A 25,292-nucleotide genomic window follows, 5' to 3' on the forward strand; every position below is an offset into this window, starting at 1 on the left:
ACTGTCACTCAAAAGATCTGACCTATCAATATCATCATATGGTTAACATGAAGCAAGAAACAAGACTTTTATTTTAAATGGTTGCATAGTCACATAGGAAACAGTATCGATTGACTGCTGATGACTGTATGATCCAGCAAAAAAGGAAGCCTTCTGATTGGGTGTGTCTGAGTGTCAATTGGCCAGGCCCACCCACAGTAACGCGCCACATTTTAACATATTTTCATTTATCTTAAAAGCTACAATGTGCAAATTGTTTAATCCATTTCATGAAATGTGTGTGTGAGATATTGTGTGATGTGTGTGTTCAGTGAACTGTATCAGTCTCTGCAGTAGCTTCCAGCTGCAGCAGTCAGTTCAGTTTCTGTTCAGTCTGACTGAGGGAGGTTTTTGTACGACGCTTTTTCACTGTGTGAACACACGTTGACTGTTGGGATAGTGGAAACTCTGACAGTAGTAAACTGCTGCATCTTCAGCCTGAACTCCACTGATGGTCAGAGTGAAGTCAGACTTTGATCCACTGCCTGTAAAACGATCTGGAATCCCTGATGCTCGAGTGGTAGCATAGTAAATGAGCATTTTAGTAGTTTCTCCATCTCTCTGTTGGTACCAGGCTAAACGGTGGTTGTTGCTTGTAACATAAACATCCTGACTGGTCCTACAGTTGATGGTTGTGGATCCTCCCAGAGCAGATCTCACTGCTGCAGGCTGAGTCACTGTATACTGGCCTCTGGACTCTGAGGATACAGAGACAAAAACATAAAGCAGCGTCATGGTTTTGTGGGCTTCATTTCAGAGGGACAGATGTTCATAGAGGAGAGGAGTTTGATTCTCTGGACTTTACCTGTGAAGCAGCAGCAGAGGAGAGTCCAGATGAGGACGGAGATCAAAGTCATGTTTTTGATGAGGAGGATTTCTGTGGCTTCTGTTGTCATGAAGGACAGCTGTCAGTCATCCAGTGTTCAACTCTCAGGACTATAAACTCTCCCAGAGCACTGGAGCATGGTGCTGCTGATGCAAAATGGCTCTCTATGGAAATGCTCTGACTGACTAACAGAAGCATCACATTTATCAAGTGGGATTTTTATTGCTTGCAGTAATACTGATATTCACTTTATGTTAAAACAATAAAGACATATTCATCAAATCATGTGTGTCCAAGGTAACATATTATTTAAAGAATGCTGTCACATGTTACTGTGTTCAATGAATCTACAGACACTGAGTTTGTCTCTGGGTATATTCACAGGGATTTTATCATTTTTTGTCACCATTTTACACATAAATGATGGTATTTTTTTTAAAGCCTGTCAAAGTAAATGATGAAAGGAGAACATTTTAACAGAAGTATTGAGTCTGTTCTACATGGTGTCTTTCACATCTGTCCTGCTGTGTACTACTACAGGGGACATGGATTACTCTGATGATGCTGTTTGATCAACGGATCAATCAACTTTCAGAATATTGAGATGGATGTGTTTATATTCATTTTTATGTGGTTTGGGCTTTTTCAGAATGTAATTTCTTCCATCTTAATGTATTACCACAAAATACATCACACCAATTAAATTAAAAATGGATATGGATCAATCAAGTTATGAAGTTATTGTACAGAATGTTTTTTATTGTTTCACCTTCTTCTGTCTGAAAGAAAGTAATTTTACAATGTTGCATATTTATTTCAATATATTTCTATAGAAATTAAAATCAAATTCACTTAACACTACAATATAGAAAATATAATGACATTCAGTTGATGTCAGAGAGCCATGTCTCTCTACAGTGAGAGGTTTTTGTACAGCATCTCAATGAGTTTGTATCACTGTGGTGGACTTTTGGTGGAGGAACAAGACTGGATGTTGGTTTCTCTGCAAATATTAAATATAATTTTCTATGTAATACTTAAATGTGTTTTTGTATGTTTAAATAACCTTTGCCTTGACTTATATGAATGATCTTCAGTTTTAATTTCAACACTTTGGTCATTTATTTTAACTCAGACCACCTTCAATGAACTGGTCTTTTCACATTATTGTCAAACTGAAATGTGAACAGCTTGAAATGAAGAAAAGATTAAAGAACAATAAATATAATTTAAAAAAGATTACCAAATTTACTTTTACATTTTACACTTAATACTTAACTATTATTAAGTTAAATTGAAATTAATATCAACAATGTATATTAAAATTGAAAATGTGTCCAAATCTCTGATCCACTTACTGTAATTAGTTTCTTACTGTAAGATAATATTTAGTGTGATTTATATTTTTTGGTGGTGGGAGCTGTGATTATGAAAGTTTCTGATGCTGATTTGTGTCTTCATATTTTCTTTTAACAGGACATATTTGAGATAGATGTGATCCAGTATGAGGCTGAGGTCAAAGGTCATGAGGAAGACATTTCTTACCAGTCAGGTAAGAATGGATGAAGACATGCTGTGATGAAGAATTTTGTTGGTTTCCACCAAGACAATCATTGTCCAGAAAATGTTTTCCTTAAAAGGTTTTGACATATTTTCATTTATCTTAAAAGCTACAATGTGTGAGTTGTTTAATACATTTAATGAAATGTGTGTGTGTGAGATTGTGTAATGTGTGTGTTCAGTGAACTGTATCAGTCTCTGCAGTTGCTTCCAGCTGCAGCAGTCAGTTCAGTTTCTGTTCAGTCTGACTGAGGGAGGTTTTTGTACGACGCTTTTTCACTGTGTGAACACATGCTGACTGTTGATATAATGTTGACTCTGACAGTAATAAACTGCTGCATCTTCAGCCTGAACTCCACTGATGGTCAGAGTGAAGTCAGACTTTGATCCACTGCCTGTAAAACAATCTGGAATCCCTGATGCTCGAGTGGCAGCATTGTAAATGAGAAGTTTAGGAGTTCCTCCATCTCTCTGTTGGTACCAGGCTAAACGGTGGTATGAGTTATAAACAAAAACATCCTGACTGGTCCTACAGTTGATGGTCGTGGATCCTCCCAGAGCAGATCTCACTGCTGCAGGCTGAGTCACTGTATACTGGCCTCTGGACTCTGAGGATACAGAGACAAAAACATAAAGCAGCGTCATGGCTTTGTGGGCTTCATTTCAGAGGGACGGATGTTCATGGAGGAGAGGAGTTTGATTCTCTGGACTTTACCTGTGAAGCAGCAGCAGAGGAGAGTCCAGATGAGGACGGAGATCAAAGTCATGTTTTTGATGAGGAGGATTTCTGTGGCTTCTGTTGTAATGAAGGACAGCTGTCAGTCATCCAGTGTTCAACTCTCAGGACTATAAACTCTCCCAGAGCACTGGAGCATGGTGCTGCTGATGCAAAGTGGCTCTCTATGGAAATGCTCTGACTGACTCCAACAGGGACTTGGATTACTCTGATGATGCTGTTTAATCAATAGATCGATCACTTTATCAGAGTATTGATTAGGTCGTGTCAGTGATTATTTTTATGTGGTTTGGGCTTCATGTGTATTGACGGCTTATTTTTTCAGAAGGTATTTTGTTGTAATTAAATGTATTACAACACAAATTTAACATTAACTTAAGTTAAATTAATTTATATCAAATAAAATCACACATTCATAAATTGGTGGCTCTGTGTTGTCAGTTTTCAAATTAGTTTAGAAATTTTACAGACAAGAATCTAATTTTGGTGAGTTTGTTTGTCTCAAAGTCAGAGAGCCGTGTCTCTCTACAGTGAGAGGTTTTTGTACGACGACTCAATGAGTTTGTATCACTGTGGAACACATTCGGTGGAGGAACCAGACTGGATGTTGGAAGTAAGTCAAATGTTTAAAATATTTATCATTTTAGGAGTTATTTTTCGTTTTATTTCCATTTTGTTGAACATTTTTTGCCTGTTCTATTACATGTAAAACATTTTACATCAATAATTGGCACTAAGAGACAAAGTTCAATTTTAAATTTAAAACTGAAAAACTTATTGTAAAGAAAATAAAACATTAATTCAGAGGATAAATCACTATTTACAACCTTAATGGTAAAGTTGTATCTTGAGAGTTTGTAGTTTTAGTTCAGTCTGAGAAAGTCAGAGAGCCATGTCTCTGTACAGTGAGAGGTTTTTGTACGACGACTTAATGAGTTTGTATCACTGTGGTGGACTTTTGGTGGAGGAACCAGACTGGATGTTGGAAGTAAGTTTCTGCTCAAATATTAAATATTGTGTCATCAGTTAAGTTTATAATTTCTACATTTAAACATTTGTAGTAGATATAAGTTTCCACTGGGCTGATCTAAAGCACTTTAAAGTCTCAATTTTATTGTTTGTTCCTCCTGTTTAACCTTGAAGTTGAACTTAAAGCAGCTTTACTGAACTTTTCTTTACATGTTCAAGTTAATTTGTTAAATGTGAACAACTTGAACTGCAGGAAAGATTAAAAAACAACAATTGTACTTTAAAAATTATTCTAATATGATCCTTTAATTCTCGTTAAAATTAATTTGAAGTTGAGTAAAAGTTTTTTTCAAAGATAAAAAATGTGAAATGCTGTAGAAACTCTGATCATTCAAATTGCCTCTAGTTGTCTTTAAACCTTAGTTTGAAATAATTTTGATAGTTTTTTTGAGGGTATCTTGTTTTTTAAATGTGTCTTAACATTTTCCATATAATACGGTCATCTGTTGGTTTTGGCTGATGAATCTGATTGACTGTTGCTCTTTTGATAGTTTTGAAAGTAAATATGTTGTTATGAATTCAAACTAAATCATAGATGTCTGAATTTTGTATTCAAACTTTATGTCCTTATTTGTATATAGTGTATAGTGTAAAATGAAATACAGTAAACAGTCATATAAACTACTTAAAGGAGTTTCTGTCAGATGTTTTTTCTGCTCCACCAGTCACTCACTGACACCTTGTTTCACTTCCCTTTAAGAAACCTCTCATGCATATCAGCACAGAAAGAGTCCTCATATGACTCCACTCTCACACAGTAACGGTGTCCAAGTGTCTGGTGTTTGACTGACAGTTGTGTAGTTCCTGTCCTCTAATGTGATTGGTGTCTTCTAGGTGATGTCCGTCCCACCCTGACGGTGCTGCCCCCCTCCAGCGAGGAGCTGGAGCACGGGAAGGCCACGCTCATGTGTCTGGCCAACAAGGGCTTCCCCTCAGACTGGAGTCTGGCCTGGAAGGTGGACGGCAGCAGCATCAGCAGCAGCTGCAGCTGGGAGGAGAGCAGGAGCCCCGCGGTGCTGCAGAAGGACGGCCGCTACAGCTGGAGCAGCACCCTGAGGCTCCCTGCAGACCAGTGGAGGAAGGTGGGCTCTGTGACCTGTGAGGCCACCCAGGGCTCCCAGACTCCAGTCTCAGAGACACTGAGGAGAGACCAGTGTTCCCAGTCCTGACCTGACTCACTGGGACTCTGCTTCTGGTTTTACTCTGCTACAGCTCTCACTCCGATCTCTGCAACTCTCTCTCTTTTTCTGCCTGTCTCTCACTCACTCTCTCATTACATTTTTCATTGATAAAGTTTCATTGCTTGTGTATTTTGTATTATTTCAAGACAATAAAGACCTGTTCATCAAATCAGTTGTTTTCATTTATGTTATTGTATAAGTAACAGATGTTGCGGTCCTAATGGTTCCCTTAATCCATAACAAATTTAACTCAGCTAATTTTAATTTTTTACACTTGCATGGAAATACCTTACGAAAGAAAGTTTGAGTTGATATAATGTAGTGTTGAATATACCTGATATTTTGCGAACAAAAATCAAAAAGATATAATAATTAAATGATAGAAGTAAACTCATCTGTTGTTCCAGATTCCTTGAAGCTTTTGTGACTGCAAACAATCCCTTTATTACACTTATCGCTAATTAGGTTTTTGGCAACAAACACAATTGTCAATATTTTTTAAGGAAATGAGTCATGTGTGTCCTATCAATGATGTGTGCCACTGATTAAAAACTCTCATGTTGAAACAGTTTAAGAAGTGTCCAGAAAGTTTAATGAATCTGAGTAAATGTATAAAATCTGAAAAGAATTTATTGCATTAGAATTATAAAGTAGGATATCATCAGCATATTATATCATCATAGTATCAGTATCAGCAGTGTGATCTCAAAATATAACATGACCTGTGTTTTTCTATGAACACAAACTCATCAAAAACATATGATGAGTTAAGTTTTGTAGAAAACAAAACTGTATCATTTAAATATAAATCATATCAATTCCAAAATAAATGTGATTTACATGAAAATAACAAAAAACAAGGAAATGAACATTCTTTTCTAATAATTATCTAACTAACTAGTGTTAATGTGTTGTAACCATAAGCTTAACTACATTCGATGTAGTTTGATGAGACATTACATATATTACTTAATATTCTATTTAAATGAAATTATTATTATACTTTTATAAGTTATAAATAGTATTTCCTGACTGTATTCTGTTAGATTGATTTCATCATCAGTCAGACTTCTAAAGTGTCTCTATCTCAGTGCAGCTGTTGAGTCACATCAGTTCCTCTCCAGCTGAGGGAGGTTTTTGTACAACGCTGTATCACTGTGTGAACGGGAAGCTGTAATCCTGCTGACAATAATAAACTCCTGAATCTTCAGTCTGAATGTGACTGATAGTCAAACTGAAGTCAGTCACAGATCAAATTCCACTAAAACAATCTGAAATGCCAGACTGATGGTTTGAAGCCCAATAAATCAGGAGTTTGGGAGCTTTTCCAGGTTTCTGAAGACACCTAATTGCTAACACTTGAACTGGTTTTACATCTGATGGAGACAGACTGTCCTGGAACAACAGACTGAGATCCAGGAGATGGAAATACTCTGACTAATTAACATAATCAGCACATTCTTAAGTGATACTTTTTATTGCTTGCTGTAATGCTGACATTTTTAGTATGTATGAACAATAAAGAAACATAGATCAAATCATCTGTGTACAAACATGTCATTACAATCATAAACTGCTGTCACATGTTAATGTGTTCAATGAGCCTACAGACACTGAGTGCGTCATTTGGTATTTTATCATTTTGTGTCACCATTTTACTCATAAATTATGGTATATTTTAAAGCATGTCAAAGTAAAGGACATAAGAAGCCTGAACTCCATTGATGGTCAGAGTGAAGTCAAAGTTTGATCCACTGTGTCATGGTTCTGTCACTGACTCTAGAGACTCTTGAGAGTCTGGCTCTGTATTCCTTAGTTGACATTGTCCATCAGATGCCCTCTGACTTTTCTGTTTTGTGAAGATTGGACTGTGTAGGAGAGGCTTGTTTTGAGTTGGACTTTTTGTGGGACTTTAAGAATTCTGGCTTTATGTCACATACCGTCCAACTTGTCACATACTGAAGCTTGGTCAGGACCCCGTGGAGTCACTTTTTAACGCACTAGGTTCCCCTTTAGCGTCATTTTTCAATGTGCAGTATCACGGCAGTCACGGCAGAAAGTCAGCTTATATAGATGTCATGTGAAGTACGTCACTTCAGAAATGTTGATGTGCTACGTATTTCAGGTGATCAAACGTAGATATTCAACCTATCTGTGGTTTGCAGAAACGTACAATGCCAATGCTTTATTCTGACGAGCAGGCTGAAATTTGTCACCTTATATAGACGTCATTGTACTCATGGCTTCTATTTCAGATGTTATGGGAGTTCAACAGAAGTCTATTGGACTTTTCTGCATGTTGAAAAATGATGCTAAAGGGGTACCCAGCGTGTTGAAAAGTGACGCCACGGGGTCCTGACCAAGCTTCGATATGTGACGAGTTGGGAATGAGCACAGGCTGGTCATTTGGGTTGCTTTTATTATTTGGACTCTGCTCATTGTGTTTTTCCTCATGTGTTCATGTACTCTTCCTTACACGTGCCCTGTATTCATCCCTGATAGCCCTGCCGTTGTCTCAGTGTTCTTCCCCAGTCTGCTGTCGCCTTCACACCTGCCCTATATCAGTCTCGTCAGCACTGCTCTGCTCCCAGTGTCTTCCCAGCCTATCAGCTCCCAGCCTGCCCTTGTGTTGTGACACCTCTTCTTTGTTGTCTCATTAGTTTATTGTATTTAAGGTCTTGTTTTCAGTTCAGTCTTGTTGGATCATTTGTTTGGTTTTAGTTGCCTTCAGTTCCTTGTACCTGCTGATTCTCTGCATTTGGGTCCATCTGCTCCGCAATCCATGACACACTGCCTGTAAAATGACCTAGAATCTCTGATTCTCGTTGATTATCTAATTAGCGGTTTAGGAGTTTCTCCATCTCTCTGATGGTACCAAGCTGAACAGTTTGAATTATAAACATTCAGACTGGCCCTATCTGATGGTTGTGGAGCCACAGATCACAGTTGATCCATTAAATCTAAATAGACAGTACTGTGTCTCAGTGAAAGATTCCAACCATTTTAAGATGTTAGCTTATGATTTTCTTCAAAAGTTGTCTCAATGTCTCATCCTTTTCACTGCTGATAATTCAATCAGTAAAACTTAAGTGTCTCTGTTTTATTAAAGCAGTTGTTCCCAAAGTTCTCTCACAGATGAGATCTGCTCTTCAAATGTTATCCTCTCAATTGAAATAATGCTGCGCAAATAAGATTAATGTCATCTAATAAATCCAGAACTATTAATTAAAATTTTCTTTTCACACTGATGTTAAGGCTCTTTGAAGCAAAGCAGTGTGTTAAACTCTGCACAACTGCTTTGTTTTTTTCCTGAAGGCATTATTGCTCACCAACACTATCTAAAGTTGTCAGAAATGTTTGTTACCTGCTACTAGATGTTCCTAATCCTGCACAAATATTACAGATAATCTTAACATTTAATGCTTTAGTAAGTTTAAAGTGTTTAAATGTTTGTAGTAGATTTAAATATACTGTGTGATTATTTATATCACTTAAATTCTCTGTCGTAATTCACCACCTTAGTCATGGAGTAACTCAGACCGGCTTCAATCCATTTAATGCAATGTGTGTGTGTGTGCTTAGTGAACTGTATCAGTCTCTGCAGTTGCTTCCAGCTGCAGCAGTCAGTTCAGTTTCTGTTCAGTCTGACTGAGGGAGGTTTTTGTACGACGCTTTTTCACTGTGTGAACACATCCTGACTGTTGGGATAGTGATAACTCTGACAGTAGTAAACTGCTGCATCTTCAGCCTGAACTCCACTGATGGTCAGAGTGAAGTCAGACTTTGATCCACTGCCTGTAAAACGATCTGGAATCCCTGATGCTCATCTGGTAGCATAGTAAATGAGCAGTTTAGGAGTTTCTCCATCTCTCTGTTGGTACCAGGCTAAATAGTGGTTTGAGTTATAAACATAAACATCCTGACTGGTCCTACAGTTGATGGTCGTGGATCCTCCCAGAGCAGATCTCACTGCTGCAGGCTGAGTCACTGTATACTGGCCTCTGGACTCTGAGGATACAGAGACAAAAACATAAAGCAGCGTCATGGTTTTGTGGGCTTCATTTCCAGGGGAACGGATGTTCATAGAGGAGAGAAGTTTGATTCTCTGGACTTTACCTGTGAAGCAGCAGCAGAGGAGAGTCCAGATGAGGACGGAGATCAAAGTCATGTTTTTGATGAGGAGGATTTCTGTGGCTTCTGTTGTCATGAAGGACAGCTGTCAGTCATCCAGTGTTCAACTCTCAGGACTATAAACTCTCCCAGAGCACTGGAGCATGGTGCTGCTGATGCAAAGTGGCTCTCTATGGAAATGCTCTGACTGACTCCAACAGGGACTTGGATTACTCTGATGACGCTGTTTAATCGATAGATCAATCAGTTTGTCAGAGTATTGATTAGGTTGTGTCAGTCATTATTTTTATGTGGTTTGGGCTTCATGTGTATTGACAGCTGAATTTTTCAGAATGTATTTTGTTATATTTAAATGTATTAAAACACAAATTTAACATAAAATTAATTTAAATTGATTTATATGAAACAAAATGACACATTCATGAAATTGGTGGCTCTGTGCTGTTGTCAGTTTTCAAATTAGTTTAGAAATTTTACAAACAAGAGACTAATTTTATTGAGTTTGTATGTCTCAAAGTCAGAGAGCCGTGTCTCTCTGCAGTGAGAGGTTTTTGTACGACGACTCAATGAGTTTGTATCACTGTGGTCCACGTTCGGTGGAGGAACCAGACTGGATGTTGGAAGTAAGTCAAATGTTAAAATATTTATCGTTTTAAGAGTTATTTTTCTATTTATTTCCTTTTTGTTGAGCATTTTTTGCCTGTTCAATTTCATGTAAAACATTTTACAACAATATTTTGCACTAAGAGACAAAGTTCAATTTTAAATTTGAAACTCAAAAACTTATTGTAAAGAAAATAAAACATTAATTCAGAGGATAAATCATTATTTACAACTTTAATGGTAAAATTGCATCTTTAGAGTTTGTAGTTTTAGTTCAGTCTGACAAAGTCAGAGAGCCGTGTCTCTCTACAGTGAGAGGTTTTTGTACGAGGAGTCAATGAGTTTGTATCATTGTGGTGGACTTTTGGTGGAGGAACCAGACTGGATGTTGGAAGTAAGTTTCTGCTCAAATATTAAATATTGTGTCATCAGTTAAGTTTATCATTTCTACATCTAAACATTTGTAGTAGATATAAGGTTCCACTGGGCTGATCTAAAGCACTTTAAAGTCTCAATTTTATTGTTTGTTCCTCCTGTTTAACCTTGAAGTTGAACTCAAAGCAGCTTTACTGAAATTTTCTTTACATGTTCAAGTTAATTTGTTAAGTGTGAACAGCTTGAACTGCAGAACAGATTAAAAACTACAATAGTACTTGTACTTGTACTAGTAAAATGATTCTAATATGGTCCTTTAATTTTACTTTAAATTGATTTGAAGTTGAGTAAATGTTTTTTTCAAAGATAAAAAATGTAAAATGCTGTAGAAACTCTGATCATTTAAATTGCCTCTAGTTGTCTTTTAACCTCAGTTTGAAATAATTTTGATAGTTTTTTTGAGGGTATTTTGTTTTCTGAATGTAAACATTTTCCATATAATACGGTCATCTGTTGGTTTTGGCTGATGAATCTGATTGACTGTTGCTCTTTTGATAGTTTTGAAAGTGAATATGTTGTTATGAATTCAAACTAAATCATAGATGTCTGAATTTTGTATTCAAACTTTATGTTCTTATTTATATATAGTGTATAGTGTAAAATGAAATACAGTAAACAGTCATATAAACTACTTAAAGGAGTTTCTGTCAGATGTTTTTTCTGCTCCACCAGTCACTCACTGACACATTGTTTCACTTCCCTTTAAGAAACCTCTCATGCATATCAGCACAGAAAGAGTCCTCATATGACTCCACTCTCACACAGTAACGGTGTCCAAGTGTCTGGTGTTTGACTGACCGTTGTGTGGTTCCTGTCCTCTAATGTGATTGGTGTCTTCTAGGTGATGTCCGTCCCACCCTGACGGTGCTGCCCCCCTCCAGTGAGGAGCTGGAGCACGGGAAGGCCACGCTCATGTGTCTGGCCAACAAGGGCTTCCCCTCAGACTGGAGTCTGGCCTGGAAGGTGGACGGCAGCAGCATCAGCAGCAGCTGCAGCTGGGAGGAGAGCAGGAGCCCCGCGGTGCTGCAGAAGGACGGCCGCTACAGCTGGAGCAGCACCCTGAGGCTCCCTGCAGACCAGTGGAGGAAGGTGGGCTCTGTGACCTGTGAGGCCACCCAGGGCTCCCAGACTCCAGTCTCAGAGACACTGAGGAGAGACCAGTGTTCCTAGTCCTGACCTGACTCACTGGGATTCTGCTACTGGTTTTAATCTGCTACTGTTCTCACTCCGATCTCTGCAACTCTCTCTCTTTTTCTGCCTGTCTCTCACTCACTCTCTCATTACATTTTTCATTGATAAAGTTTCATTGCTTGTGTATTTTGTATTATTTCAAGACAATAAAGACCTGTTCATCAAATCAGTTGTTTTCATTTATGTTATTGTATAAGTAACAGATGTTGCTGTCCTAATGGTTCCCTTAATCCATAACAAATTTAACTCAGCTAATTTTAATATTTTACACTTGCATGGAAATACCTTAAGAAAGAAAGTTTGAGTTGATATAATGTAGTGTTGAATATACCTGATATTTTGCGAACAAAAATCAAAAAGATATAATAATTAAATGATAGAACTAAACTCATCTGTTGTTTCAGATTCCTTGAAGCTTTTGTGACTGCAAACAATCCCTTTATTACATTTATCACTAATTAGATTTTTGGCAACAAACACAATTGTCAATATTTTTTAAGGAAATGAGTCATGTGTGTTCTATCAATGATGTGTGCCACTGATTAAAAACTCTCATGTTGAAACAGTTTTAGAAGTGTCCAGAAAGTTTAATGAATCTGAGTAAATGTATAAAATCTGAAAAGATTTTGTTGCATTAGAATTATAAAGTAGGATATCATCAGCATATTATATCATCATAGTATCAGTATCAGCAGTACGATCTGAAAATATAACATAACCTGTGTTTTTCTATGAACACAAACTCATCAAAAACATGATGAGTTAAGTTTTGTAGAAAACAAAACTGTATCATTTAAATATAAATCATATCAATTCCAAAAATAAATGTGATTTACATGAAAATAACCTTAAAAAACAAGGAAATGAATATTCTTTTTAAATAATTATCTAACTAACTAGTGTTAATGTGTTGTAACCATAAGCTTAACTACATTTGATGTAGTTTGATGAGACATTACATATATTACCTAATATTCTATTTAAATTTAATTATTATTATTATACCTTTACAGTATTTCCTGACTGTATTCTGTTAGATGGATTTCATCGTCAGTCAGACTTCTAAAATGTGTCTATCTCAGTGCAGCTGTTGAGTCACATCAGTTCCTCTCCAGCTGAGGGAGGTTTTTGTACAACGCTGTATCACTGTGTGAACGGGAAGCTGTAATCCTGCTGACAATAATAAACTCCTGAATCTTCAGTCTGAACGTGACTGATAGTCAAAGTGAAGTCAGTCCCAGATCCAATTCCACTAAAACAATCTGAAATGACTAATTAACATAATCAGCACATTCTCAAGTGATACTTTTTATTGCTTGCAGTAATGCTGACATTTTTAGTATGTATGAACAATAAAGAAACTTTGATCAAATCATCTGTGTACAAACATAGTATTACAATAATAAACTGCTGTCACATGTTAATGTGTTCAATAAGTCTACAGACACTGAGTGCGTCATTTGAGATTTTATCATTTTGTGTCACCATTTTACCCACAAATTATGGTACATTTTAAAGCATGTCAAAGTAAAGGATGAAAGAAGCCTGAACTCCACTGATGGTCAGAGTTTGATCCACTGTGTCATGGTTCTGTCACTGACTCTAGAGACTCTTGAGAGTCTGGCTCTGTATTCCTTAGTTGCCATTGTCCACCAGATGCCCTCTGACTTTTCTGTTTTGTGAAGATTGGACTGTGTAGGAGAGGCTTGTTTTGAGTTGGACTTTTTGAGGGACTTTAAGAATTCTGGCTTTATGTCACATACCGTCCAACTTGTCACATAGACTTCATCGGTCTCATGGCATCTATTTCAGACGTTATGGGAGTTCAACAGAAGTCTATTGGACTACCCTGCACGTTGAAAAATGATGCTAAAGGGGTACCCAGTGTGTTAAAAAGTGACCCCACGGGGTCCTAACCAAGCTTCGATATGTGACGATTTGGGAATGAGCACAGGCTGGTCATTTGGGTTGCTTTTATTATTTGGACTCTGCTCATTGTGTTTTTCCTCATGTGTTCATGTACTTACTTACACCTGCCCTGTATTCATCCTCGTTAGTGCCCTTGTCTCAGGGTACATCTCAAGTCTCTTAATTTATGTCTCCTCGCTCCTTGCCTGAACCGGAAGTTGTTCCTGATGCGCATTTTGACAGGCGTCCCAAGTCTCTTATTTTGCTCCGAGGAGCGAGGAAACATGAGAGCAGCCTTCATGGAAGTCTTTTACCATTTGACACGCCCCCTTATTGGATATCAGTTATTGATTGGACGCTGCAGCTGATCTGACTGATCTGATACATCACTGCAGTTTCATACCGAAGTGGAGACAGATTACAGATTAAATTTAAGTGTATCATTCCCAAGTTTTATGTTTTATTTGTTTTCTGATTCATCATATAGTTAAAAATCTGTCCATTGTTGGTCTGATCAACAAAAGAACCATTAACAGCTTTCTTTATTTATTAGAAAGATTTTTTTGTTCATGATGTTATTTCGTCCATTAAACACGTCATTAAACATTAAATCTCTTGCAGACAGACAGACTCTTCCTGACTTTAATTTTATCTGTAATAACAGTTAAACACATTTATATTTTACATCATTTGTCATCATTTCCATTCAGTCACATGTGAGGCAGAAAATTCCTGAGTGTGGGGTTTGATATGAGTTACATCATTTCCATTTGCCCTGAGACATTTAGCCAAATACATATTTTCCAGTGTTCGGAAGACACTCTGATCATATTCTGGGTTATTGAATGATGAATTCACTATCAGGATTATCAAAAAATACAGATGCAAATAATCAATAAATAGTATAAACACATTCTGCAAGTAGAAATGGTTTCTGTGCCTCTGAGCAGGACACAGTATAAATGCAGTATGCAGGTTTTTATTTAAGTGTTTGTTAAACAGGTAACAGGGTGCAGAGAGGAAACAGCTGCTCTAGCGGTGATAACTGTGCACCTTCATTAGTGTCAGCACAATGCACATGTGTGCAGACACAAACTCCATCAGAAGTTTCTACAGCTGTTAAAGCCGTCTGACAGCTGATCCAGCTGTGATCAGCTGTCGCCATTATCAGAAACAGACGTCGCTTCACATGACGCTCCAGAGGAAAGGACGTCTCATGTCTCTTAAAACAAATTTCCTCATTTCCTCTCTCCTCGCTTGGAAAAGACGCAAGTGAGGGAAACGTGGATGCGATTTAAGAGACTTGGGATGCACCCTCAGTGTTCTTCCCCAGTCTGCTGTCACCTTCACACCTGCCCTATATCAGTCTCGTCAGCCCTGCTCTGCTCCCAGTGTCTTCCCAGCCTATCAGCTCCCAGTCTGCCCTTGTGTTGTGCCACCTGTTCCTTGTTGTCTGATTGGTTTAATTTGTATTTAAAGTCTCTGCATTTGGGTCCATCTGCTCTGCAATCCATGACGCACTGCCTGTAAAACGCCCTGGAATCTCTGATTCTGGTTGATTATCTAATTAGGAGTTTCTCCATCTCTCTGATGGTATCAAGCTGAACAGTTTGAACTATAAACATTCAGACTGGTCCTATCTGATGGTTGTGGAGCCACAGGTCACAGTTGATCCATTAAATCTAAAAAGACAGTACTGTGTCTCAGTGAAAGATTCCAATGATTTTAAGATGTTAGCTTATGATTTTCTTCAAAAGTTGTCTCAATGTCTCATCCTTTTCACTGCTGATATCTCAATCAGTAAAACTTAAGAGTGTCTCTGTTTTATTAAACCAGGAGTTGGTCCCAAAGTTCTCTCACAGATGAGAACTACTAATTAAAATTTCCTTTTCACACTGATGTTAAGGCTCTTTATAACAAAGTAGTGTGTTAAACACCACACAACTGCTTTGTTTTTTTCCTGAAGGCATTATTGCTCACCACCACTATCTAAAGTTGTCAGAAGTGTTCGTCACCTGCTACTAGATGTTCCTAATCCTGCACAAATATTACAGATAATCTTAACATTTAATGCTTAAGTAAGATTAAAGTGTTTAAATGTTTGTAGTAGATTTAAATATCCTGTGTTTATTTATATCACTTAAATTTTCTTCTGTTTTAATTTCACCACTTTAATCATGGACTTACTCAGACCAGCTTCAATAAACTGCTCTTTTCACATTATCTTCTTCATATTAATCTTACTGTAATTAGTTTCTTAGTGTAAAATAATATTTTGTGATTTATATTTTTGGTGGTGGGAGCTGTAATTATGAAAGTTTCTGATGCTGATGTGTCTTCATATTTTCTTTTAACAGGATATAATTGAGATAGATGTGATCCAGTATGAGGCTGAGGTCAAAGGTCATGAGGAAGACATTTCTTACCTACCAGTCACGTCAGGAAATGGGTTCATTATCATTAAAAATCATTGGATCAAACCATAAAAGTGTAAGAATGGATGATGAGAAGCTGTGATGAAGTTTGTTGGTTTCCATCAAGACAATCATTGTCCAGAAACTGTTTTACTTAAAAGTTTTTGACCTATTTTCATTTATCTTAAAAACTACAATGTGCGAGTTGTTTAATCTATTTCATGTAATGTGTGTGTTCAGTGAACTGTATTAGTCTCTGCAGTAGCTTCCAGCTGCAGCAGTCAGTTCGGTTTCTGTTCAGTCTGACTGAGGGAGGTTTTTGTACGACGCTTTTTCACTATGTGAACACACGCTGACTGTTGGGATAGTGATAACTCTGACAGTAGTAAACTGCTGCATCTTCAGCCTGAACTCCACTGATGGTCAGAGTGAAGTCAGACTTTGATCCACTGCCTGTAAAACAATCTGGAATCCCTGATGCTCGATTGGTAGCATGGTTAATGAGGCGTTTAGGAGTTTCTCCATCTCTCTGTTGGTACCAGGCTAACCAGTGGGATGAGCCACTAACATAAACATCCTGACTGGTCCTACAGTTGATGGTTGTGGAGCCTCCCAGAGCAGATCTCACTGCTGCAGGCTGAGTCACTGTGATCTGGCCTCTGGACTCTGAGGATACAGAGACAAAAACATAAAGCAGCGTCATGGTTTTGTGGGCATCATTTCAGAGGGACGGATGTTCATAGAGGAGAGGAGTTTGATTCTCTGGACTTTACCTGTGAAGCAGCAGCAGAGGAGAGTCCAGATGAGGACGGAGATCAAAGTCATGTTTTTGATGAGGAGGATTTCTGTGGCTTTTGTTGTCATGAAGGACAGCTGTCAGTCATCCAGTGTTCAACTGTCAGGACTATAAACTCTCCCAGAGCACTGGAGCATGGTGCTGCTGATGCAAAGTGGCTCTCTATGGAAATGCTCTGACTGACTCCAACAGGGACTTGGATTACTCTGATGTTGTTTAATCAATAGATCAATCAATTCACCAGAGTATTGACAGATTATGTGTCAGTGATCCTTTTTATGTAAATTTGGTTTAATGACTGTAAACAGACGTTCATCAGTGATGCCTGTCTGTTGCCATGGTAACTGAGCTCAGAGAGGGAAGTGAAACACTGAAGGCCAGTTTCATCCAATCTGAGGAAGACCAACAGAACCAGCAGCCTCCTCTGCTGCAACCAACAGGGAGGTGGAGTTTATTTTCTATTTGTATGAACTTCCTTCATGTTGTCTCTCTGTTTCCTCGTCCAGTGGGTCGAGTCGTCCCCTCCCTGACAGTGCTGCCCCCCTCCAGCAAGGAGCTGCAGCAGGGGAAGGCCACGCTCATGTGTCTGGCCAACAAGGGCTTCCCCTCAGACTGGAGTCTGGCCTGGAAGGTGGACGGCAGCAGCATCAGCAGCAGCTGCAGCTGGGAGGAGAGCAGGAGCCCCGGGGTGCTGCGGAAAGATGGTCGCTACAGCTGGAGCAGCACCCTGAGGCTCCCTGCAGACCAGTGGAGGAAGGTGGGCTCTGTGACCTGTGAAGCCACCCAGGGCTCCCAGACCCCAGTCTCAGAGACACAGAGGAGAGACCAGTGTTCCCAGTCCTGACCTGACTCACTGGGACTCTGACATGTTTAAATACGATTAAAATTAGTTAATTGGAAAATAAAAATAAGTAATATAATTAGTAATATAATCTAGTGGCGTCTGCTAGATGCCACTGAATTCTACACACTGCACCTGTAAGTCTAAAATTTAATGATAAATACCCTGGACTCTGTTTAACCCTTCAGCTCTCTCTCAGGTGAAGCTGGACAGTTTAACTGCCATCTACTTAAGTTTGAGTCCTGAGGCCTTCAGACTCTCAGAGTCAGCAGCTAACTGTGGAGCTGTAAAGTTTTAAAGTTTAAAAGTTTAACAGCCTGGAGCTCAGCGAGGTGGTGTGGATTAAAGTTCACGGTCGTAAAAACGGATGTTACGTGTTGCTGCAGGTAAAGAAGCAAACAGATCAGAGACAGAAATAATGTTATAATATCAGTTTTATTCCTGTAGTTTTAAATGTATTCTCTATGAAACTTTTTCCTTCACTTTCAACACTGATATCTTTATCTTTATGTTCAAGCTACTTAAATTACTTTAAAAATTTCTTTTTTATATTTTCAAGCCATAACCCCTGTTCAGTCTCTTCCCCAACAATTTCAAATGGAGACATATTTGGGATTCTTCACAGCTTTTAAAATAAAAATGCATTCATAAAAAAAAAAATCATGATTCGTCAGCCTAAGTGATATCTACCTAATAAAAGACAATAATGATCACATTCATCAATTTAACCCTCTGTGAGCTTTTTCAACTAGACTGTAAATTCATCATCAAATGTTTTATTTTGTTGTCTTTTGCTGATTATTTATTAAACTGGAAATTTGCTGCAGTGAAAATGATCAAAGTTAGCAAAGAAACGAGAATTTACTCCTCCTTGAAGAACTTTAAACCACTGTTTAGTACTTATAAGTCCTTTGTTCTTCAATTTTAAGGTGGATTTTTCCTTCATGCTGTTGGTTCTTTGAGCAGCTAGAGGGCGACAGAGCACGCAGAGAAACACTGCAGTTCATCTTGCTGCTGCAGCTGAAAACTGACGGAAAGAACACTGAAGAACATTCAAATATCAACAGAATCACTGAAAAGCGACAGACATGAGACACACAGTGTTTTACATTTCTTTGGCTCAATTTTTACAACAGAGTTTCAGTTTTCAAAATCTCACAAAATGAAAATATCTTCATTACAGTTATTTTTATGATTGGTTAGATGCACCATTAAGTACTGAGTCCACATCTTCAGAAGTCTTTACACTGCGGGGGACAGCAGCACATTTTACACACACACAAGCAAATCCTTCCAGCATGAACACAACAAGTCATGTATCAATCAGACACACTGAGATAAAAACACTAACAACAGGCAACACATGATGATCTTTTCATGGCTGTCTGTGAAGTCACATCACTTTTTTTTATTATGCATATGTTGTTTTTTAATGTTCGATAGTGTCAGATATGTGTATATTGCGTAAATACAGTAAGATGTAGCTCTTTATAGAACACACTACAGTGTATCTACAGGAACGAGTCATAAAAATGCAGCAGGAAAGCTTTCAGTGGACTTTATTTCTGACACTTTGTCTTGTTTTCTGGTTAAATATAGATGTATTTCAGCGTGATTATGATTTGGCAGATTGCTGTCTGTATGAAGTTTTGATGTTAAGATGTAAATGTGTAAAATGTGCTGCAGCTGAGTTTTGTTGTTTTGTTGTGTTTGAGTGAGAAAAGTACTCAGGTAATTTGAAGACCGTAGTCACTGAATGCTTTTTGTGTGAAAACAATATAAATGTGTCACAGTTTGGTCCATAATTGTTGCTGTTGTGTTGAAGAGTTTTGAAGATGTGGACGTGTGCAGGTAACCAATCATGAAAAAAAAACTGCAATGTGTAGAGTCAGACATGATGACCAGGCATCGACTGTCTGTCTTTGAGCAATAAACTGAAGTTCAGAGGTCACGGCTCTGTAGCTGACCGCGATGTGAAGAGGAAAATCTACACAAAGGGATGAAGAAAGTGTTACGGAGCTTCAGTGTAACTAAAATGTCTAGGGACAAAATCGAAATAATTTAATTTAAATAAACTGCAGATGGGATAATATCACACACACACACACACACACGCAGTGAAGTGACTGCCAGGGAAAATCATCAATGACTTGATTACTAATCTCAAGCATGATGTCATATCCTAACTCTGTGTGTGTCTGTGTGTGTGTGTGTGTGTGTGTGTGTGTGTGTGTGCGATGAGGTCATGGTGTGTACATCTCTGTCTGGTTTTCTGTATTGATTGTTCTCCTCTTCAGGACGTCTGTGTGACGACTTGGAGACTCGGCAGCTCTTAAATCTGCAGCTGATGACAGCCCCTGGAGAGAGAGAACTCACTCTCTTTGTCTCTCGACCATTCGCTCTCTTCCTTTCTCTGATGCACTTTATGTTTTATGGAAGATTATTAAAGACAAAACTACTGTGCCAAAACATTTATATCATCTTGAATTTCTTTTACAGTCGAGACAGCTGATATTTAGTATTTATTTAAGTCTGTGTACATTTTAGGAAAGATTAATTTTAGAAACTGTTTTTTTAATGAAAAAGAATTATTTGAAAAGTATATAAAAATGTCATTTTCCCTTTTTCTTGTCTGTACATCAAATAAGAAAATGCAAGAAAACAAAACAGAAAAAAGGACATTATTTAATTTGTCTGGTTTCTGGAAATGCTAAAGTTTTATAGTTTTTGAGTTTCTTTAGTTTCATTTCTTAGTTTACAAAGAAAGAAAGACAGAAAGCACTGCCATTTACTTTTTGTAATTGGACTAATATACTTTTAACACTTTCTTTTTAATTTTTCCTTTTCTTGTTTGTACATCAGATGAGAGTAACAGCAAGAAAATGTTTGAAAGTGGGAGTTGTTAAGTTTCAGAGGACGATAAAGCAGCTGTTTCATAGTTTGAGTTATTTTAGTTACATTTTTTACAAACAAAGCACGAAAATAAAGGCTAAGTTTAAGTTTATATCTATCATTTTTGACTATGGAAATGAAAAAGTCTTCTTTTTTTGGCTTTTTTGTCATTGGATTTAAACACTTGTATACTATCTTTGTTTCTTTGTTTCATTGTTCATTCCTCTTTATAAAATAAACTTCAAATACAAAACAAATACACAGACCGTTGCAGTACAGGACAGTGTAACATTAACACACTTAACAGAGAAGAGAGATGAGAGACAAGAACATTTTAGTGTACTTTCATTGTCCTTCCAAGTAGGAAATAAAACACAGGAGATGAAACAAAAACAACTAAAAAACAAATGTAAAGGCTAACAAGCTGGTTAGCTCATCTTCAACCTGGAAAGTAGAAGCTAGTTAGCCTAGCTTGCTAATATTATCACAGATTATGACTCCACGTTCACACTACACACTCAATTTTGTGTTTGTCAGTCACTCTAGTTCAGCCAAATAATTTGTCACATTCACAAACTCTAATTTTCACTCACATAAGCAGTGAAATGCTGAACTGTGGAGGCCAGCTGTTGGTGGCAACCCGGTCTCCTAAAAAATACATTTATATATTACTAAATATTTTTCATTATTACACTATGTGCACAAACCTTAATCGCTGCCTTGGTCATGTTCTATCTTTCTGCAGTGGTAGGTCAGAGGTCAGAGGTCGGGGTAGATGGTGGATGTTGACAGCAGAGAGTGAGCTTCACATCCTGAGTCCTGTGTGTGTTTAGGTTCATACAACAAAAGCACTTTGGTTACTGTTAGTGAAAGATGGTGGTTTCACTTAAATGTTTATAACTCTAACTCTGTCTCCTAGACATTAAATTCATATACAACTAAACTGCAAAAGCAAATGTGTTTAGCTAGAAATGTAACGCTGCTGAATTCGATTTTCTTCAACAAAATATCTGGGCTTGCTGCACAATATCTGCTAGTAGAAACTACATCTCTATTAAACAGTTTTCTGGTTGTGTTTAGACTCTGGCAACACTTGGTTAAAGTTAGAGAATGATTTTGGTCTGTTTAATACAGAAAACTGTCTGCAGTGACTGGAAGCTCAAAAAGTTTATTAACATTTAAGCCACACCAGCATCTTTCACTAACCTGAAACAAAGTGTTTCTGTTGCCTAAACCCTCCTGCATCTCGTATGCTCCTCATCCACCCAACTTCCTCCCTCTGACTTCAGAGAGATATATAAATGTGGTTTAATTCATTCCATAAATTATCTGTGAACAGAATCCAGGCAGCAATTACGTTTGTCAAGGCAACGTAATTAGGAAAACAATTTCGTTGTGTATGAACATAATTTCTAAGAGACAGAGTTGGTTAATGAACATGTTGAGCTTCAAGTCATTGCAGACTTTCTGTATTAAACCATGACGGGATTTTTCACGAATCTTTAAGCTACAGTCTGTAAGTGTTTTCCTAAACGTTTCAGTTGAAATGTATCCAAAGCATATCTTAATGTGAGGAGATGTTGTCAAAGACTTCTGTGCCTCAGGCTCTTTGGACAATCTGGCAGCAGCATAGAAAATTTCCCTTCTAAAGTATTTTAAGCGAGCCTCGCCTTCCTAACCAATCAGAGAAGACTAAAGTCAGGGGGTGGGATCTCACAGCTTTCAATCAATACTTGAACGAACATACGTCTGGTCTACAACATCTCTTGTACCAAGGCTCCAAGGTAGCATTAGTTGCTGGAAGACATCTCTATGGCTTACCCACAAGCTAGCAAGCTCCTGATACCCACAATCAAAGAGACATCCATTATTTCCAGTCCCCAGGGAGGAATCAATACATAACAATGAAAAAACTGAATCATGCTGTAGTCACTACCGGTGGATATTGTACAGCAAGATCAGATATTTTGGGGGAAAAAAAGAAATACATCGTCACTGAACATTTCAACATATTTTTGTATCTTGCCAGATACGTTAATTAACATTTTCTCATTATGTTGACAGAAAACGTAATTTTGGTGGCATCACATTTTATTTACAACATATTTGTCGTTGCAGTTTAGTGGAACATAAACCTCATTTCTAGCAGACAGAGACAGAGTTGGAGGTGGACAAAACACAGCAGAGTAAAGTAAGAATCAAAAAAACAAAAAGAGCAAAGAATAAAATATGCTGATGATTCACCATGAACACTAAAAATACAAGAGTCATAATACATAATACAGTCACCCCCATAATATTTGACTGACAGGAGAAGTTTAGTGCAGAAACTCGACAGCAGAAAGCACCGAAGGTAAAAGATGGAGACAAAACTTTAATAAGAGACAGACTGCAGAGGATTATCAGTTTAACACCTGCGTCTCTTTCTCTTTACAACTCTTTCCAGTCATCATCATGACTCTGAGAGGACTCAAATACTTCAGTTTTTGGACAGATTCACATCATATCATAAGCCTGTGAAATGACCTGAAGGACGTTTATATGAAAACACATAAAGAAAAGAGTCAGGCATACATTTTCCTAGACAGATACGGACAAAATGTATGGTTGAAGTGTTTTCCACAGACTTTTAGTTGTGAGACGTGAAAAATTGTGAACCTCTCCTTCGAGTTTAGGGAGGCTACCCACAAAAAAAGTCAAACAAAAACGACAAAAAATTCTTACAGCGGGCCCAAGACGACACTTAACAACGATTTCTCCATTTTGTTGACAGTATTTCCTTCAGTGTTTTTTATTCTTTGACAAACAAGAACTAAAAGGATTCAATATATTCATACTTACCAAAATTATAAAAGTAAGAGCTCTTTTCTTGGACGAGTGGTGATAAATCAAAACAGAAGCAGTGTATTTCATCATACTTTGGTGAACACATGTGTTTGGAACATAACAAGCGTGCAGAAGTGGGTGGTAGTGCATGAGTGAAATTTTGATATTTTTTAGTGGTGGGAACTTCTGACTAGTCTGTGAGAATCCACTGTGACCGACTGAATTCAAGCTGAAATTACAAACAGCCTCCTTTTCATATATGTGTGGTATAGAGGCCGTTTTACCACGTTCCGTGTTCCTAGGTCACTTAGTCTGCAGAGTATCTTAGTTTTGAGTTAGGAAGCAGGGAAAACATTGAATGAAAATGTCTGTGAAGTTACATAAAGCCTCGTCCATTACAGAGTTGATGTTGTATTTCTGTAACTGTAACAAATAAATTATAGCCTAAACATGTGCCAAATTGGCTCTTACATGTATTGCAGGGTATCACTTTAAATCATTTGTCTGCAGGATCTTTGATCATAAAGAAGGACTGTTGCTTATGTCATTTTGTAAAAAAGTTTGGAGACGTTTTAGAGATATTTCTAACTTTCAATGTTGACTATGGCAGCTTCATGGTTCTCTCAGACCTCCTCAAAGCTTTAAAGTCCACAGTTTACAACCCTCAGGAGCAAAAACAAATAGTCGGTCTCAAAACAACTTGTAGTTTGGATTTACACCAGCGTGGATCAGATTTAGAGTTCTCAGTGGTCACTGAGAGAAAAACACAGGAAATGCAGTATAACTCTTGTTTGTCAGATTTAAATATGTATTTGTCCATTTGACAGTAAAAGGAAACTCAAAATTTGAAACTTGAACAGGATTTTCACAGAAACTATTTGTGCTCTCTGTGGATGAAATTCGACTCCGCAGAACATTGTATGGCAAGAATTTTATTTACCTTGGGGCCAAAAACTCCCCTCATCCCCTTTAAGAGCTGTTTACTGTTTATCGTTTTAACAAGCTGGTAATTAGGAGCATTATCTTTTTATGAACACCCATTCAGGAAATGTCTTTAAAAACTTAACCAAGGCTCTTTGGCTCTGAGTGTTTGACAGACGGCAGCAGTTTTCTTCTGATTACCTCATAAACTCATAACAAACACTTTAAGCTGAAGGCTGGATGTAGATATAAGTCTGAGAACATACAGTATATACGTGTATGTGAAGATATTTTCCGTTATAAACACGCTGCAGTGACGGTTGTTTCTCTAAACAAGCAAATAAACATCCAGACTTTGACTGCAAGCCAAAACTTACAACTTACCATCCAGTTTGATTTAGATTTATACACCATCTTACATTTGAGGACTAGTCAATTGTTGTTCATAACATCAGATATTCTTTTTGAATGGAGAGAGTACCACTGCAACACTGGCTGCTGCAGAGAGTGTTGCATTATGGGTTGTTTGTAGTCTTAATGTTGCTACGCTAATGAGTTTCTTCCAGTCTGAAGGCCTTTCTCAATCTGCGTTCTTGTCTGTATTGTGTTCTTGTGAAACATCATCAGTCACAATTAAAGTCCACATCCAGCCAAGCACAGGTCCAAATGACCGGAAGTGTTCTTGCTCTGCATGTTTTATTGAGGATACATCGTGAGCTGACTGTGTGGACTTCAGGCAGCCAAGTATCCCAGAATGCATTTTGCACCAACCAGCTGATCTCTGCAGCTGGCTCTGATGTCTCACAGCATTTTGGTGAATTATATAATTCCTTTTGGAAGATAAATGTTGGTCTCACAGATAAACTCTAACAATTGTAGCTGCCGCATTAGTTTATCTGAATGTAAAGTGAAGCTTAATGTTTTACTGGACAGAACAACAGCGCTACCTCTGGGGTTCTATGT

The 25,292-nt window shown here is 37.8% G+C and overlaps 1 pseudogene and 6 gene segments (V, D, J or C); 3 read left to right on the forward strand and 4 right to left on the reverse strand.

Moving 5' to 3' along the window:
• Nucleotides 1-388: 388 nt before the first annotated feature.
• LOC122969197 lies at nucleotides 389-896 on the reverse strand. The segment is given in 2 exon segments: nucleotides 389-737; nucleotides 845-896. Coding segments are annotated over 2 exon segments (384 nt in total).
• Nucleotides 897-2,697: 1,801 nt separating this feature from the next.
• Nucleotides 2,698-3,203, reverse strand: LOC122969199. The segment is given in 2 exon segments: nucleotides 2,698-3,033; nucleotides 3,141-3,203. Coding segments are annotated over 2 exon segments (384 nt in total).
• A 515-nt stretch (nucleotides 3,204-3,718) lies between these two features.
• LOC122969211 lies at nucleotides 3,719-5,540 on the forward strand. The segment is given in 2 exon segments: nucleotides 3,719-3,774; nucleotides 5,025-5,540. A coding segment is annotated over 1 exon segment (264 nt).
• Nucleotides 5,541-9,034: 3,494 nt separating this feature from the next.
• Nucleotides 9,035-9,539, reverse strand: LOC122969198 (annotated as a pseudogene).
• Nucleotides 9,540-10,085: 546 nt separating this feature from the next.
• Nucleotides 10,086-11,897, forward strand: LOC122969214. The segment is given in 2 exon segments: nucleotides 10,086-10,125; nucleotides 11,382-11,897. A coding segment is annotated over 1 exon segment (258 nt).
• A 4,476-nt stretch (nucleotides 11,898-16,373) lies between these two features.
• LOC122969201 lies at nucleotides 16,374-16,878 on the reverse strand. The segment is given in 2 exon segments: nucleotides 16,374-16,719; nucleotides 16,827-16,878. Coding segments are annotated over 2 exon segments (381 nt in total).
• Nucleotides 16,879-17,186: 308 nt separating this feature from the next.
• On the forward strand, nucleotides 17,187-17,702 carry LOC122970347. The segment is given in 1 exon segment: nucleotides 17,187-17,702. A coding segment is annotated over 1 exon segment (507 nt).
• Nucleotides 17,703-25,292: the final 7,590 nt, after the last annotated feature.

Source organism: Thunnus albacares, chromosome 19, assembly GCF_914725855.1.
Source record: "Thunnus albacares chromosome 19, fThuAlb1.1, whole genome shotgun sequence".
Lineage (NCBI taxonomy): Eukaryota > Metazoa > Chordata > Actinopteri > Scombriformes > Scombridae > Thunnus > Thunnus albacares.